This window comes from Semicossyphus pulcher, unplaced genomic scaffold (assembly GCF_022749685.1).
Source record: "Semicossyphus pulcher isolate SPU_LCO1_2020_fin unplaced genomic scaffold, fSemPul1.0.p SCAF_10, whole genome shotgun sequence".
NCBI lineage: Eukaryota > Metazoa > Chordata > Actinopteri > Labriformes > Labridae > Semicossyphus > Semicossyphus pulcher.
The window spans coordinates 9,579,661-9,597,271 of record NW_027211604.1 but is presented as its reverse complement, the minus strand read 5'-3'; the positions used below and the strand labels follow the sequence as shown (position 1 = coordinate 9,597,271).

Below are 17,611 nucleotides of genomic sequence, written 5' to 3'. Positions count from 1 at the left end.
AAAACTCAGATCACATAACAAAGATAAATGTCACAATCTTCAACTAACATTAATTGTAATTTTCCTTCTCATTTAGTTTATTTTATCTAATTACTTTGTCCCCCCAGTCTCTCTATTTTCCCTATTAGCTGAGCAAAATTATAACTTCACTCCCAGACTTTCCGATCCACAAAATGTTGTAACTGTTTGTTATTGTATGTCTGTGCATTGTCTGTACACTGTCTTATTTTTTAAAACTTTTTTTCTTCTTCTCTTTGTCTTTCACGTCACTTTTATTTGATGTCATATTATCTCACCAATAAAATATATATGTACACACACATATATATATATAAAATAAAGTTACTACAATGTTGTAGATCACTGTTGCAGATACTACATCTACTCCTGATGTGAACCTGATTCTTTTATATGTTTTAATTTGTGTATGCTTTCTAGCACTTTTATTTATTACAAACTGTTCTACCTAAACCTTTTGCACCATTATAGGTAACAGTCATTTCTTAATTGACACAGGTTATACTGTACTTCTCTTTACTGCCTGTAAAAAGTTGTGTTTCATTTCATTCATATAACAGGGACAGCAAAGGAAACATTTAAGCAAGTGAACATAGAATAAATATGCCCACGGGTGCCCACCCTTAAATGTGATCTTTGTGCAATCATCGCCCTCTTGTGGTAAAACTTGTGTATTTGTTTGTTGTCCAGGGGTTTTTTTTTTCACTGAACATTCTCAAAAGCAGCCCCCTACTTTACTGACTGTTTTGATCACTATATAATCTTATGTTTCAAAACCTTTATGTAGTACTAGAAAGGCTACGGTAAGTAAAAAGAAAAAATATGAATGTTACATTAAGACATGATGAAATATGTAAATATTTAATTTATTATACACGTAATGCACAGACAAGACGGGGCAACAATGTGTACAAAGGCAAAACGATAAGTAAAAATTAAGAGACTTACCTGACAAGGCAAATAAAAGTAGTGGTCCTGCTTTCAAGATGCTTTGAAACAATAACTAGCACAAAGTCTAGTAAAAATAAAAACATCTAATGATCTGATTGTAAAATAACATTTATAAAATAAGTACCATGACCAGTTTGCTAATAAATTACATGTAGAAATGTTGGCAAGATTGATACCATAACAATAATCATGTCCTTGTTGAGATCATACATTTAACCGATTATAATCTGTTACTTAAGGAGGGTTTGTGCTTATTAATAGTAGAAGTGGAAATCAACAATCAACAGCAGGACTGTCAAAGCCAAGTTCCAGTAAACATTCAAATCTAATAACCAAAATATATGTAGATACCTCCTCTCCTATCTTCTCCCCTATAAGACAACAAAGGATAGTTAAAAACTTCTAGAAGTTCCATTTAAAAGCCCACCTATAAAACATACTGTATATGCTGTTGTTAATATGACAAAAGTGATGTATTGTGAGTGAAATTATTGCTACATCTTCTGCAGGAGCTGAACACAGAAAGTACTTCAGACTTAATTTGGCAAGCAATGATTCAAGTTTCAAGTTTTAAAAAGACAGTTGGATCATAAGTATTCCCGACTCGGTGCGGTTGTGTCGTCATCACCATTCAATCTGTCAGGCTGATGAGTGGTCAGCTCTCCTGGTGCATCAATGGTTGTTAAAGGTAACGGTGAATAGTCATTGCACTTTGACCTTCGTCCCTCCTCCTTTTACACGATGAACAAAATCGACCCCACAGCCGCTGTTGACTTCTGTCAATGAACGTTCATAATACTACGCTAAAATAATAAATAAGATCAGCAGAAACATTCATCACTATTATCCAAATGTCCTCTTAGAGTCCTACTTTGCCAACCTTAACCTTCTACACAATATAAAAAAAGGTTTAAAAAAATACAATTCAAACATACACAACAGTATAAATAAAGCAAAGAATCCACACTGCGCTGCAGGACACACTGTTCAGACACGGCCACCAGAGCCTTGCTGGGGCAAAAAACAACATATTGATAAATTCCTCTGTCTCTTGAAAACATTCCTCATCATGTGCATGAGCGTTCATCACTTCTCTCCGTGCTGTCACGCCTCGCTTCCCATCTCCCACGTCATCGCAGTAAAGTCCATGTCTGTGAGCGTGACAGTAAACGGAGCCTCCACCCTCTCGGGCTCCATACTCTCCTCCAATCTCGCTGCGCTGCTCAAGTTGTTCACCCGCCAGGAATTCAGGGGTCGAATCGACTTTTGGAAACGCTGCAAAAAAGGAAGCAGGAGACAGTCAAAATCTACAAATGCTATGTTATATTTAAATGCTTACATCACTGCCAGTAAGTTTGAGCTGTTCTCCTGTGACTGAGGTGTAACCAGACCTCACAGTGACCGAATGACGTATCGGTGACACTCACGTCTTTCAGTGTTCCAGTTTCCCTGCTGATGGCCACAATGGCCCAGATGAGGATCTGTAGACAGCAGGTCGCTCCTATGCACACGCCTATTGCTTTACCCCACCGTGGATACACATAGGACCCGTAGTGGAGGGGCGTGTTGTACATCTCGATGAAGATGTAGGTCAGGATGAACTGCAGCCGCAAGGTGAAAGGCACACAGTGAGCAGAGGGACAAAGCCACAAAGAGAACAGAGGAAGAGTGAGTGAGAAGGTCAGCAGAGAAACGCTTCCAGGGGGGAACTCAGATTGAATGTCAGTTTCTCCTCTTTAATTATTTACAGTTAGTACAGTTGGCTTCATTTCAAAGTTGTTATGTTATTTTAGCTTCCTCCTTGGAACTTTTTATAACACAGTTAATGTACTTTAATGTCCTTCAGTCCAGTCATTTGATGGGATATTTTTAACTCACTGAGACTGCAGTCTCTCACCCCTCATCCAATTACAGTGTGACTGGAAGTGCAAAAATACATCACAATAAAAGGTGACATCAGATGGCTATTTATCTATTAATCAGCCAAAATGGAAATTCTGCTTGAGGTAAAAGGAGCTGCAAAGAAAGTCTGATACAACAAATCATAATGTAAAGCTGTAATATGAGCTTTAGCACAGTGAGAACAGTTCTGCTGTAAGTGAAGGTTATACCTAAACAAAGGCTTGATTCTTGTTTTGTCAGAATAATCTTAACAGTTTTCCTTATTCCCTTCAAAACAAATCAGCTAGGCAAAGCTGCCTTAGCATCTATATTAATTCTATTCAAAAACAAAACCAGTAATTTAAAAAGAAGAGAAAAAATGAACAACAAACTCGTACTTAAAGGGACAGTTCGCCAATTTTCAACCTCAGTCCTATCATGCTATTATGGAGAGCTAATGCCATTATGGCTCTGTCCTTCAGAGGACGCTATCTGCTTCTCCAATGGGCCCTGGAAAACCTCCACTAGACTATGTGAAATGCATCATCTGGCGGAGGCCAGGGAGCTCGCTAAACTACACTTCCTCAATCTAGGATCAATCCGATGTAATGTCTCGTTCACAATCGTCAGGTTTGAAATGTAGACTGCAGACCCGAAGATTTTTTAGACGATCCACCGGTATATTCACGTCGTATTTCAGATTCTGTACCACTCCGAGCCATTTCCTGCAGCGAATGTAGTATATCAATCCAGCATCTCTCGCTGGGCCCTTTCAGAGGGAGAGGCGCAATGCATGCTGGGTGTTGTAGGAATGTAGAATGGATGAAACCACAAGCTGTTTGTACAACTTTCTCCACAGCTATGGCGGCAATTTCAAATATTAACACTTCTATTGATTACAGAGAACACCAGCTTTGACTGACAGTGGCTTTGTCCAGGGGCGAACTGCTCCTTTAATAAAATGAACTAAATGAACTAAAAAGAGGAAACAGATAACATATAAGCTTTATAAATGCATTTGAGGAAGCTTTAAAGATATTGTGCAAAGCATTTGTTTTACCAACTATGGATAACTAATGCTAATTGGCCCACATAGTACCTGTGTCTCCTTACAACAAATGATCACATGAATACTGAAGCGTTAACTCACCAGCAGCAGAAATGGAGTGATGACAACCCAGCATGTTTTGAAGTAAAGCAGCACTTTGGTGCACCAGGGTGGGCAGTGGCAGATCATATCAATGATGTCCTGACAGAACTGGTTCACTCCTGATAGAAACAACATTAAGAAGAGCATTTTAGGATCACAAAGATATCATTGGGAAAGTAGAGTATAATCTGTTCAATATGTTACAATTTAATTTAGCAGACGCTTTTGTCCAAAGCGACGTACATCTGAGAGTTAATACAACGTAAGCAACGATCAAGACAAGACAATATGTTATTAAGAACAACAAGAATAAAGTGAAAACTGGTCTAAAAATGATACAACTTTCTAAACATTGTTCGTCCTGGATGACTGAAGGAATGATCAGGTGTTAGAGGAGTTTGATGTAAAGGTTAGGGGCGGAGATGGTTCACCATAGAAGAAGGAGATGCCAATGCACATGAAGAGGGTGATGATGATGAGGCCGAAACTAGTGCTGAAGGCGTCAATGAGAGTGAACCAGTAAATCCCACCCTATGAAGACACACACAGGATGGGGAGAGTGAGAATGATCACAAAGAAGATGCTATTCATCCATCTCTTACTGCAGCTCATCAAAAACACACTCACGTCCGTCACTAACAGGAGACCCATCAGGTAGAAGCAGAAACACAGAGCGCCCAGGAACAAGGACTTGTGCAGCGTGTTTACTCTGAGCTGCGGGAACTCGTCCAGCACGGCCGTGGTGATGCCCTCCATGTTTCCAAACTGTGAAGAGGCAGAGGCAGAATGTATCAAACGTGTGGACTTCTACATCTTTATTTCTGCTCATGTCTTTGTGTGGCGTGTGGCCTTACAAGTGTGTCGATCCCCAGCATGAAGAGCATGAGGAAGAACATGATGGACCAGAACACAGAGCCTGGCAGCAGAGCAAGGGCTTCTGGGTAGGCAACGAAGGCCAACCCAGGACCTAAAGAGAATATATCAAATTCAATATGTGCAAAAAATTGTATAAATTAGAAAGTTATTGGATAGTTCATAGAGACAGGTGCCATTAAATCCGCAACAGGTAACACAAATAAAATGAACATAGTCTCTACCTGTATCTGCCACCTCTCCCACAGGCACCCCCTTCCTCCAGGCCATGTGACCCAGGATTGAGAAAATAGCAAATCCGGCAAAGAAGCTGGTGGCGCAGTTTCCTGTGGTGATAATCAAAGTGTCCCTGAAACACAAAGAACCCTGTTTAAGAGAGTGAACTCATCATGGCTGCGACGTCAGAGCCAACCGTGCAGCGGAGCACAAACTCACCTGATGACATTGTTGTCGAACTTATTGTAAGAGGCCATAGAAAGCAGACCGCCCACTCCAATACCTAAAGAGTAGAAGATCTGCGAGGCTGCGTCGTTCCACACCTGCAACGCATCAGACAGAAATAAGCTTTAAGTAATGACAATATTAAACATTTCTGGGAGGAGGTTCTTGATATGATTAGCCAAATAACTAAACCAATAATCCCTTGTTTGTGGTGCATTATGGGTGTTAGTCGAAGTGAATGCATAAATATATTTAAGATCTAACATGTGTTGGAAAAGTACACATTACAGCAGCATTAAAGCAGCATCAAATCACTGAGTGTCTACTATCACACGTACCTGTGCATTAGCTAATCGGCTCCAGTCTGGTGTGAGGTAGAAAGCAACGCCCTGCAGAGAGCCCTCCAGTGTAGCACCTCTGATGATCAAAACTATGAGCACAAAGTACGGGAAGGTAGCTGTGACATAAACCACCTGAAAACACACCCAGCACGGACAGCACATTAGATATGGAAGCAGGATTGTGTGTGTGTGTGTGTGTGTGTGTGTGTGTGTGTGTTTTGTGGGAGCAGACAATAACATCATTGTGTTCATTCACCTTGCCAGAGCTGCGGATGCCCTTGAGCATACACAAGAAGATGACGATCCAGGCAGCCAGCAGGCACAGGGCCAGGGGCCACCGGACCGGGCCCGGGTCATGAAGGCCCTCACTGTTTACCACACCCAGCACACGCTCACTGCAAGACACACAAAACCAACACTTACATGTAAAACTGCACAACACTTACCACACCTACTGCCACGCATGTTATGCATCGGGTTGGGCTGGAATTCAAAGTGTTTATATAACTGAAGGGTATTCAAATAGCTTTCTTTATTGCTTTGTGTCACTAAAATTGCAGTTGATCTATTACATGGGGAACAAATTAGTTCTACTGTTATTTTCCAAGAGTACTATAAGAGAGCAGGTCTAAAGTAGGAGAATGATATTGGCAGTTATGTGAAAACCCTGTGATGTGCGATTACATTGTTTAATACTGCGATAATGATATGTGAAAATAACAAATATTACAGAGTGCATAATAGCTATCACTCTTAGTTTCAATGTCTATATGCTGTTTTGAATGTCTTGCTGAATACCTGTGTTGCCAACATGTCCCTACTGAATCCACCACTAATTTGACAACAGTTAATCTGACAGTAGCTGATAGCTAGCTTGGGCTACATCTCATGTACATCAAAATGGTGTGAAAGCTTGACTATTATACCCAGGGCTCCATCCAATAGGTAACATTTTTACATGGTGCTCCTGAGTGAGAAAGAGTGGCTTGTTTACATAAAATAATTTGTTCTATTCATTGCAATAAATTCAGACTTTTGCGATTTGTCTATTGTGAATTGCAATTTACTGCGCAGCCCTGATTGTTTGCACACATCTATTTACATATTGTGATGTGCAGAATTCATTTTAAGAGTTGCTATGAGCCTTCACTGTGTCTATATAATGAACAATTTCCAGTTGTAAGGGATATGATACATGACCCTGCTACTGAAGATAAGGTAAGATAATATCACTACTGCTTAAAATGTCTTTCTCCATTTTGCATGAAATGTTAAGTCTAAAGAACACTTTCTAACGTAAAGTTTTCGCCTGAAGTAACGCCTTCACACGTTTGTCAGTTGAAACACATCCTATACAATAACATTAAAAGAGTGGGAATGAAAAAACAGAGCTAGTAGTAGCAAATAAAAGGTCTGGGGCCCGTCACTCAGCACTGTGGAGTTTGGATGAGGGGCAGAGTTTAATAGAGAGGTGGCCTCTCTCAGAGCCTCTGAATGCCTGCTGTGCCTCACTGAGGGAAGGCTATAGTAATCAGGTCAACAAACGGCCTGACCTAGATGCTGGATCTTGCCTCAGTTTGAGCACTTTGGTTTGTTTGCTGTATATCAATTAACCCTTATGTTTACTTAAAGCAGCAAGTTTCCATCACGACACTCTGAAACCTTTCATGTGCTCAGAGAACGTTACTGTGATGCTTAACTTGTAAAGTATTATAATCATAATGCCTAAAAATCTGTTGTTGAGACACGAGCATTATGTAATGTTTAGGTGTCAGACAGTTAAATTGATCAGGGTAACTGAAAAGCAGATTTTTTTTACAAATAAGAGAGGCCAATGATTTTACTAATGCACACTTACTTCCAGAAAATCTCAGAGGGGCTGAGGACTCTACCAGTGGAGCTATTGCCGGTGGTGCCGTTCCCACACAGACCTGCATTAGCTATGGCATCACAGGACCAGGGGAGGGGGCTCTGGAACGAGCTGCCCAGGTAGTAAAACGTCCAGGCAATAATGACGTTATAGTAGAGACACACCAGCGTGGATACACAGAGCATCCCAATGCCAATACCTACAAGAAGAGATACACAGGTATGTCAATATACGGTGTAGACATTGCAGCGTGTAATGTAGATGTTAGCGTGTGTTCAAGACAATAAATGTTGCTCCTTTTAACCATAAACTCCACATTTCCTTTTGTAACAATCAGAGGAAGTTCTTCTTGACGGTCTCTAAACTCAGCCTGCTTAAAATAAAATTCCTTTACAATTAAAACCTGCTTTTCCTGCTCTATTCTTGACTCTCAGACAGTTCCTAGAAGTTTCTCTTCAGATGTTTATAGAAAGAATCCGAGCTGCAGAGCTCTCAGGAATGTATAGGGCGTAAGGTAGTGAGGTGGCGTACTTATGTGAGTCAGCCGGATGTTTTCCGGGATAATAATGCTGACTGACTGGTGACACTGGTATTCTGTTGACAACTTGAGATCATGCTAACTCAGGTCATGACATATGGCTCAGACAGGATGCTCAAGATGAGTTAACACGGAACTGTGATCAGATATTTCTATACTTTTTCACACTCTCAAACTAATTACAGTTAGGCATCAATCAACTTTAAGTCTGACATAGTTGCGTCCAAAATGTTTCAGTGTTGTGTCACTGAATCACAGCGGGGAAAAATACAGGTATGATACAGGAGTACATTACCTTTAAGCAGAGGGCAGCACTTCCACACAGTGATGGGGCCGGCTGCTCCATACTGGCCTAAACTCAGCTCCATGAGGAAGAGTGGGACGCCCGTAAAGAAGAGCATTATGAAGTAGGGGATGAGAAACACACCTGTGAAGATTAAAAATATGCTAGCATAAGTCGGGGATACATTCAGTGCAGTGACCTGTTTTGTACAGCTAAAAGGATACAGCCTGTAGAAGCAGGTTAAAGTATAAGCTCTGTGTAGGTGGCAGCTTCACAGACAGATGTGATTCTGCTTTACTGTAAGTCAAGCTCCAACTTGTTGGATTTTAGGTGAAAATGCAGGGTGGGATAGAAAGGCAGACCTCCTGTCTGGTGTGTAATCAAGGACAATGCTGTCTCTACTTATAGGATTAGTGAATGCTTGGTGTTCTATCTCCCACTGAGGAGAGCTGCTGCCCGAGTGTGCAGAATAAGCCGGCATGATTAGATGAACAGTGCACACCCAAGGGCAGGGTGAAGAGTGCCTCTTGCCCAAATGGGCGTAACAAATCATTGCAGACGTACGTCCTGGCACTGAAAGCATTTGAAACTTCAAAGGGTGCTTGTAGACGGCTCACCTCCTCCATTCCGATAACAAAGGTAAGGGAACCGCCACACGTTTCCCAGACCCACGCAGTACCCGATACAGGAGAGCAGGAACTCGTACTTCCCTCCCCACTGCTCCCTCGGGATGATCGGAGTGGGCACAGGACTTGGGGCTCGGGAATCAAACTGCGGCTGTGGTGCAGCTGGAGCTGTCTGGTTGTGCCCATTCTGAGTGACAGTATGCCCGTTCAAATGTAATGAATTCTAGGAAAAATGAAAAAACACACATTAAAGACAGTAGAAGGAGAGTCTATCATATCAAAACACCAGCCGGTTATAGCTCAGAGATATACTTTATGAGATATGTTTGGCTATATAATGTTTCAGGTGTTTAAACCACCGAGTAGACCTTTCTTCCTCTTCCTCCCTGCAGGCCGTCCAATTCTACACAACAGAGGAACTATTTTCTCAGGCCAGGGCACAATGAGGAAGTCTGATGAAGATAACAGTATAGCTTCTGCTTCATGTGCTGTTACTGTCATTGTTTTGTGTTCAGAGATAACTAATTTATCAGTTATTCCAATAACACAAATACAAGGTAATCTAAAGTGTAATGTGTTCATGTAAAACTTTGTGATACAAGAAATCTTGAAGAAATGCAACTGTGTTCGTATGTAAACATATGGAGGCAGAGAGCCATCGCAGTATGACCAAGGAAATTGATGAATGACGGTGTAGTTGTGTTGACAAGTTAAATCAATGGCTGTGCAGAGAGTAGCCTAAACCAAGGGGACTGAAGAAGACTCAATGAACTGCATCAGGCTGTGAAAACAACACTGGGTATCCAGCATCATCAAATAAAACATAATTGTCAAATAAATTATATAAGAGGCATTACAAAACTACTAACTAAGGATTCCTTTTAACATTGACTGATAGGAGATACGATTTTAAATCTTAAGGCGAGTAAAACATAGAGCCAACAAAACCAATTAAACAATGTAATGTCACAATAAAAGTTACAATATAAAAATGTTACAATACAAAAATCAAACCATTAGAGAGCAAATGTTAACTAAGAATCAGCAACCTGTTTTGTATCTTGAAAAACACTGCAACCTGCAAAAATAATTGATGCTGGCCATTGATTGATCAATTACTCAACCAATCATGACTAAGGACTTACTATTATTGCTTGAATATGGTCACTTTAAATTACATAAACATGGCCACATGTGAAAACTCGATTGTAGAAATCAGGCAAACAGCGTCTTTGAACTCTGCATTAGAGTTTTAAATGGTAACAGAGCTTCACCTATCACACCTTAAATCACAGTGCCAACTTTCTCATTGATAATAAGTAAATGTAAAAGTATCGGACCCGCATACAGCAGCTTTATGATGTAAAAATGTGAGAAAAGTCTGAGCAAACACATCTGTTGAGTCAGTATGGTATCCGGCTTTATCTACGTATCTGTTAGTATAGCTGAAGTGGGAGGGGACAGTGATGTGGACGAACAGGTTAGACTGCTCCATCTGAAGACATTTTACCTGACTCCGGGAGCCAAAGAAAGTGAAATTGAACCGCTCGTAAAGAGGGTCCAACATTGCTTTTAGAATCTAACATGGGTCTCAGACCCACACAGAGTGATTTGTTTGATGTAGAGAGCCTGAATAACAAACCTCCGGTCCTACCTGTGCTATGTTGGCGGGGCTCCCGAGTGCTGCTTTGCCGCTTTCGTCCTGCATTTCCCCGCGGCACAGGTGGAGCTTCAGTGCTTTATTTGTCGCTGGTTAATCCACATCTTACACGGGAAAGTAACCTTGAAAGTACACCATGTTGCTGTCGTTTTAATGGCAGTTACAGAAGTGCAGGCGGTTGTGGTTGTCGACAAGTGTATAACCGCAGCCAGCAGTGATACATGGGCGATGACGATGAGGCAGCAGGCCGGTGGGCGGTGAGGTGAAGGACAGGGAGGCAGGGCGCTAGTGCTGCACAGTCACGGAGGAAGAGCACACCTCCTCCTCCTGTCTCTCCTCACCTGCTTTGTTTAGTGTGATATGAGGGCAGAGTTGACTTCAGGCTGTTTTGGGAGGGGTAATTTAGTCAAAGGAGTTGACTAAGCTGGCAACTTTATTGTGAATTTAAACTGAGTTTAAGCTTAAAAAAAAATAAAATTTAAAAACAATCAAGTAAGAGTACACTACTTATTTTATGTTAAAGCTCGTGTAAGGAGTTTTTTGCTGGTTATGAAACAGGCTAAAATGAATTCTGATTACTCTACATGATCTACAAAAGCAAACCAGACCATCAGCAACAAGATTGATTATTTCTATATAGTTATTTTTAATGCCTGAAACCGCTGGCGCATGATGCCTATGTTTACATTTTCCAGGGCAAAAATGTAAAGTGAGTGATACATATATGACTATTAAAGAAAGCAGGGTGAGATTTTTGTTAAAAACCACCACTTAAGCATACAGGACAAAATCAGCAGAGATAAGAGGTACGGCTTTGTCCGCAGGGGGCGCCAAAATCAACAAAAAAACAAAAGTCCCTCACGAAGTGAAATGTTTTGTTTCACCCCAAGTATGTCATAAAGCCATGAGAAAACTATGGGCCCAGAAACATCACTGGTAGCCTAGTCAACAGTGTTAGCTTCACTTAAAAGATATCTTGAAGTCACAGTAAGCATGTAGCCCAAAATCTGACATGAACGTTCATCTTATCTGTGTGAATAGTAGTAGGCTGTTAAATAGGCCTTGTAAATGCTTGACCTTTAAAATTATTACCTTTAAAAGTAATTACACTACCTGAAACACACAGAATATTTTCTCTCTTTTTATGTGTGAGAAAACGTTCCCCTTGACTTTGTATTTTTGTTGTTGTTTTGCTAACTGCTAACATGCTAGCTGACCAGAAAATGCTATAGCTAATCAGTCAGTTGCCTTCTCCTTTCTCTGTACTACAAAGTAATCAATATTTTCTAATGTTGCACCTTTTTGCTACTTGTCTTTTGGGTTAATAAAAGTTCAGCCAATTATAATAAAATAACATACAACTATACTGTAAATGTAGCTAATTTAATCCTCTTTTTAGTTAGTAGATCCATTAATTTATTGTCTATGGCTTCAATATAACATCTTTTGAAGTATTACATTTTTTAACCATATTTTTCTAACTGACAGTAGTAGCTCTTGATCTCTGGCATTTGGGCGAGAAAGGAAGAGATTTTGTGGTATCACATGTCTGTAAGAGAAGCTGTAAATCTTGTTAATCTGCCTGTTAGTGTGTGTGTGTGTGTGTGTGTGTGTGAGAGAGAGAAAGAGAGAGAGAGAGAGAGGTGGCGAGAAGAAGGACCTGACACACTTCTCAGTACGACTTCCTTGATGTGATAATTGAGTCGGGTACAGCCAACCTCGAACATTCAGCAATATAATTGAATATGAGGAACCTATTAGCCCAAGCAAAAATAATATTGTTGATATTGATATTGTTATGGCCACGTAGAAGAAAAAACATGTTTCATCCACCTGTTAGCACTACAGACACAGAATTGAGTTTTCTATTGTCCATATTAGTCTTGATGGTGTGATGTTGAGTGCTCATTTTCTTTCTTAGTAGCAGCTCACAGCCTCTTTAATCCAGGTAAGCTCCTGATGCTTCTTTAAATCCATCCAATCTGTTGCATGCCTATACTTAACAGCCCTACTCAGCAAATGTGGGTCAAAAGATGTGTAGAGGAGCTGCACGGTGCTTGTGCAGAGAAAAATCACCCTGACTGTAACTATAGAGTTGTTTTAAAATGAAAATTTAGCCCGATTTTGTTTGGCAACTCTCTCATGACGGAGGGGTGATGCGGACTAAAACATAACTGGACAAGAGCTTGAAGAAGTGAGAAGGTTTGAAGACTTCAATGAGAAAATGGAACTCCACCAAGGCCAAATGGAGAGTGACTGGAGCCGATATTTCTGCCATCAGCCACCAGTGGAGTTGGACACAAGTTTAAACCATCATCCTTACAATGAGTTGAGAAGCAGCTCTGTGAGGCAGGAGGGCAACTCAGATCCATTCTGCGGCATCTGGACGCACGCTGAGCAACCAAGAGTCAGGAGTTGTAACAACCGGTCGTTTGCCATGGATGCTCGAATAAGACTAGATAACTTGAAGTCAGGGTGTAATTCACCGCAGCCTTCACGTGCCATGGATGGGATGTTGTACAACTATAACAGTCAGAAAGACCTCTGGAAGAAAGAAGCGCCAGAGGAACAAGAGTCTGCTTTGGACTCAGTAGAGCTCCTGGATGTAGAGGAGGATGTGCAGGATGAAGAGAGCTGGTAGGTGCTTTCAGACCTCTGACAGTGATACTTGATAATGTTAAAGATATGAACCCTTGTTTGATCAATCAACCAATCATTCATTTCTTAATTAATAGCGCCAAATCACAAGTTATTTCATGATACTTTACATATAGAGCAGGTCTAGATTATACTCTCTGTAATAGCATTTACAGAGACCCGACATTAATCCACCATGAGCAAGCACTTGCCAAACGAGGGGGCAGTATTCATCCCCGTTTCCTTTTGAAGCCAAAGTGTTAAAGTCATTTTCTCCATACAGCAAAAAGAGTTTATTAAGTTGAAGCTGTGTGTCCCATTGCCTGAATTCTCTAGGATTTTTTTTCAAGGTATAAAAAGGTAAAAGTGAAATCAACTTTCATATCCAGAGTCTCTGAGATTGGCTCACCCCTTTCCGGAAAGGCTTGACATATAGACAAAAAATGTGTACATAGTCCGAAGTTGAAACCGCTCCACGCTCCCTCCAGCAGGAATGCTGTGAACTGCTAAATTTGGAAGTCATACACTTTTAAAAACATTTGAAGGTGCTACAGGCCTGTAAAGTGCATATCAAGTGGGCTTACTTCTCCATCTGACTGATATTTAGTGAAAAGAAAACTCATATCTTAACATAGAGCGGGAGATATGTATTGACTGTCCCCTCATATTCCTCACAGGCTGTACGAGTCTCCAAAGAAGCAGGAGATTGAGGAGAGAGCCGAGTCTGCCCTCACATGGTGTCGACACGTCCTTGATAATCCCAGTCCTGAAGTGGAGGCGACGTGTCGTCAACTGATGAACAGGCTGGATGAAAGTAAGCAAGCAGCACAGACTGACTCATTTTCATTGAAATGTCATGTTTTAAAAAGGTTCTCCCAAGGCTGATAAGTTTGGTTACGAGTTTCCCAATGAGCACTAACTGTGATTTCAGTATTGATTTCTTAATGAAAACTGGGTGATATCTATTCGGAGCTTCTAAGACCACTTTTGCCCCCTATTTAACTGGCTAGAATGCAATCACTAGGGATGCACTGATACCACTTTTTTCAGACCAAGTACAAGTACAAGTACTTACATTTGGGTACTTGCCGATACCGGGTACTGATATGAGTACTTATTAATATCATTACAGTTCTCATAATGAGTTTAAAATGTTTAATTTTTATCAGATGTTCCTCACTTTTTGACTGTAACAAAGTAAATCGACCTGCTTAACTACCAGGAGACCGTAAAGTGGTATTAAGCTCCGATACCGCCCAATACCCGATACTGGTATCAGTGCATCCCTAGCAATTATATCTACTTGTTACAGTGATTATGGTTAAAGTGTTTCTCCACCTCATACCCGCTCTCTGTGTTTTCAGGATCAGGCAGTCTCTCCTACAGACATCCTGCAGTTTTCCATCATCCTGGCGATCACTCTGTTGGTTCCCCTGTGGACAAAACACCAGTCAGCACAACACAGAAAACCTCTGAAAATTTAGGTGAGTAATAATGAAACCATATTGTTTTTAGAAAAAATACCATGAGATATATGCTCTCCAAAAACCTGTCTTTATTGTGTCTTTTAGTGATGTGTTTGTATTCATCCGCACAGATAAAAATGAGCTGAGCATCCCCCATGACTTCACAACAACCAGCTACAGAGTGCACAATATCTCAGACGTCCACATCCTGGCTCGTCTACAGGAAGCCAGTGAGTATAGAATATAGAGTATTTATTTTACAATCCAGTGTGTCATGCTCAGTAAAGGTTGGGATGTTTTACTTTGTTCCTCATTCCTCAGGTTTACGACAGGACTTTGTTTCCACACCAGCCAGTTCTTCACAAAGGAGAGGCCCTGAGTCACCAGTGATGTTTTCATGTTACTCAAACACCTCTGTTGAAAATACTGATGACTTCACTGCAGGAAGTAAAACCGAGGCTTCCTCTTCCTCTTGTTGGCAGCCTGCTCTGACGTCACTGAGCTCTTCGCCCTGTCAGTCTCTAGCATCAGGAGCTCAGCAGGGCTGCCAGAGTCCAAGACTGGCCAGACTTCAACAGCAAGTCACCCAGTTCAAGCTGCTCAAACTCGCCCAGAATCAAGGTGCACAGAGCACTCACTCATCTGTTTACAGTTTCATGTTGTATCAGAGGCCTCACTGGGTTTGATTAAGGGGCTATGATTGTTATTTGTCTGTTCTAGAGTAGGGATGTTGATTATTTAAAAAAAAGCTGGCCAATGACTTAAAACAAATACATTCTCCAGTTTCCAGAGTCCATTAAATTGACATATTTTAGATTCTTGCAGTTAAAATAATTTGCGTGAACTCGACATGACCCTGAGGTGTTTTGCAGCAACATCATCAGGCAGAACCAGGTCACCTCTGCAGACCAGCCTCCGCTCCCTGCAGGCTGTGAGGAACAGCCGAAGTTTAGACACCGACGACTGCCAACCTGCTGACCAAATGAAACACCCACCATCAGGTTTGGATCTTTTTTTTTTATACCAACAGAACAGATATACATCTCTCTGCATCCTTAAATGCATCTTTTTAAACACTATGTCAGCCCGAATCGTTCTGCTCTGGAAACATGAGATTGTGACACTAGAGAAGAAAGCACAGTAATAACAATAAAAATACACTTATTGTTTTTCTCAGGTGCATCCCCTGTCACAAAGGGGGCGAGTCGCTGGTCCCCATCACTTCCTGGAGCACCCATGAACTCCAGTGGCTCGGTGCAGTCCGTCATAGACGTCTCGTCCCGGATAAAGAAGCTGCAGAGGTCTCAGTCTGCCAGCCCCTGCAGGATCCCTCACTCTGCAAAGGGATACCTGTCGTTTCGGGGACGTGTTTTTGCCTCACCTGAGAGGTCCGCCTCTTTAGCCTGGGGCAGGAATGTAACGTCCACTCGAAGGTGAAGGGTTTTACCAGTGAATCCGTGATGGTATTATAACAATGGGGTGGTATCCAAACATTAAGACATGTATCTTATATTAATTTACATGAATGTAAACCCACATAATCACATACATAGCTTAAGATTGTGAATGAAATACTATCTGTAATAGTATACGTACATCTGTAACAGATTGTAGATGGAGAAGGCAGAATGTGTCGCTAAGTTGTGGACTTTTATTTATTCATTTAGCTGTCTATTTATTCTAATTAACCTTTTAGTCTGACTTTTAAATTTTTTATTATATTTATTTATATTCGACATATTTATGCATTTTAGTCTATTTTACTTCTTGTTTTTATATTATTTTTCACTGTGCAGATCTATTAATTTTTCCTCAGGTCCTGTTTTTTAATCTAATTTAATATAGTTCTTATCTAGTGCTTTATAAATTACAAAGTTATGAATCTTTTTGTTGCTATTTTGTGTGTGTGTGCATGGGGGTATTTGGTGTGAAGTGCTTGCAGTAACGTTGCATTACCTTGTATAAAAAGGGCTATACAAATAAAGTCTAATTGACTGATTGATCGTTTGATTGACTGAACACCAGGCTTACTGTGAAATCAGGCAGTGACGTGCTCTTTGAACAACAGACATGAATAATGTGGACTAGGTGAAAAATTGTAGTCATTAGAATGGAGACTAGATATTAAGACATGAAAAACATTAGACAGACAGTAAAAAATATAATAAAACAAAACATGTAAGAAGTATATTTTAAAAGTAATGACATAGACTTTGATGCAGACATGCAGTCAGACTGAGTAGGTTGCAGAATAGAAAGGTTTCTGCAACAGGAAGTATGTGCAGTTTGTCACAATGTGAGAGAAATACAGGTGACCTACGTGAAACAGGATGTATACACGCTACGAGGAAACAGAGGTGTGGTTCTGCTGCAGTTTCCTCTGAAGACCCATTTATTGTCATACACTTTTGATGGTTGCTACAGTTTCCTTTAATGTTTTTGTTATATCAACATGATGGTCGAGCCCAACCCATACATTATAGTTTGGACTGCTTCCCCAAATTTACTCGTCCTCTAATAATTCTTCCATCACCTACAGAGGGGAACATTTCAGGGGAAATACTTTTAGATGTTTCCATACAGCATGGGTTCAGTAGATTCTTTGAGCAGAGTTAAATTCACTACTTTATCCAGCATGTCACCTGATGTACCATCTAAATAAGTTCAGGTTTGGTAACTGTAAGGGGATATTTTTCAGTTTTTTCTAGTTTGACTGATTTAATGGAATAAATAAATGCATATAACCATGGTCCTGAAACAGGTGTACCTACATGAAATTCAGCCTTTAAAGAAGTTAAAACACCTGTGAGGCCAGACACAGCCCTTTCATATTTACCTTGAAGCCTTTTGAGCTTTTGTAACATCACCTGCAGTAA

The 17,611-nt window shown here is 40.7% G+C and overlaps 1 protein-coding gene across 2 annotated transcripts; it reads right to left on the bottom strand.

The window, feature by feature from the left end:
• Nucleotides 1-863: 863 nt before the first annotated feature.
• On the bottom strand, nucleotides 864-10,821 carry slc6a7 (solute carrier family 6 member 7). 2 transcript variants are annotated; one of them, XM_069668522.1, is made up of 14 exons: nucleotides 10,615-10,821; nucleotides 8,964-9,195; nucleotides 8,359-8,490; nucleotides 7,514-7,724; nucleotides 5,912-6,050; nucleotides 5,653-5,787; nucleotides 5,309-5,412; nucleotides 5,098-5,222; nucleotides 4,855-4,967; nucleotides 4,628-4,765; nucleotides 4,432-4,531; nucleotides 4,001-4,119; nucleotides 2,397-2,570; nucleotides 864-2,244 (listed from the first exon to the last, which is right to left on the bottom strand). In XM_069668522.1, exons 1-14 carry the CDS (start codon nucleotides 10,678-10,680, stop codon nucleotides 2,074-2,076), a joined length of 1,959 nt encoding a protein of 652 aa, XP_069524623.1. In that variant the 5' UTR covers nucleotides 10,681-10,821; the 3' UTR covers nucleotides 864-2,073. The 2 variants fall into 2 exon arrangements, with proteins under 2 accessions (XP_069524623.1, XP_069524631.1); XM_069668530.1 differs by having other exon boundaries at nucleotides 10,627-10,821.
• Nucleotides 10,822-17,611: the final 6,790 nt, after the last annotated feature.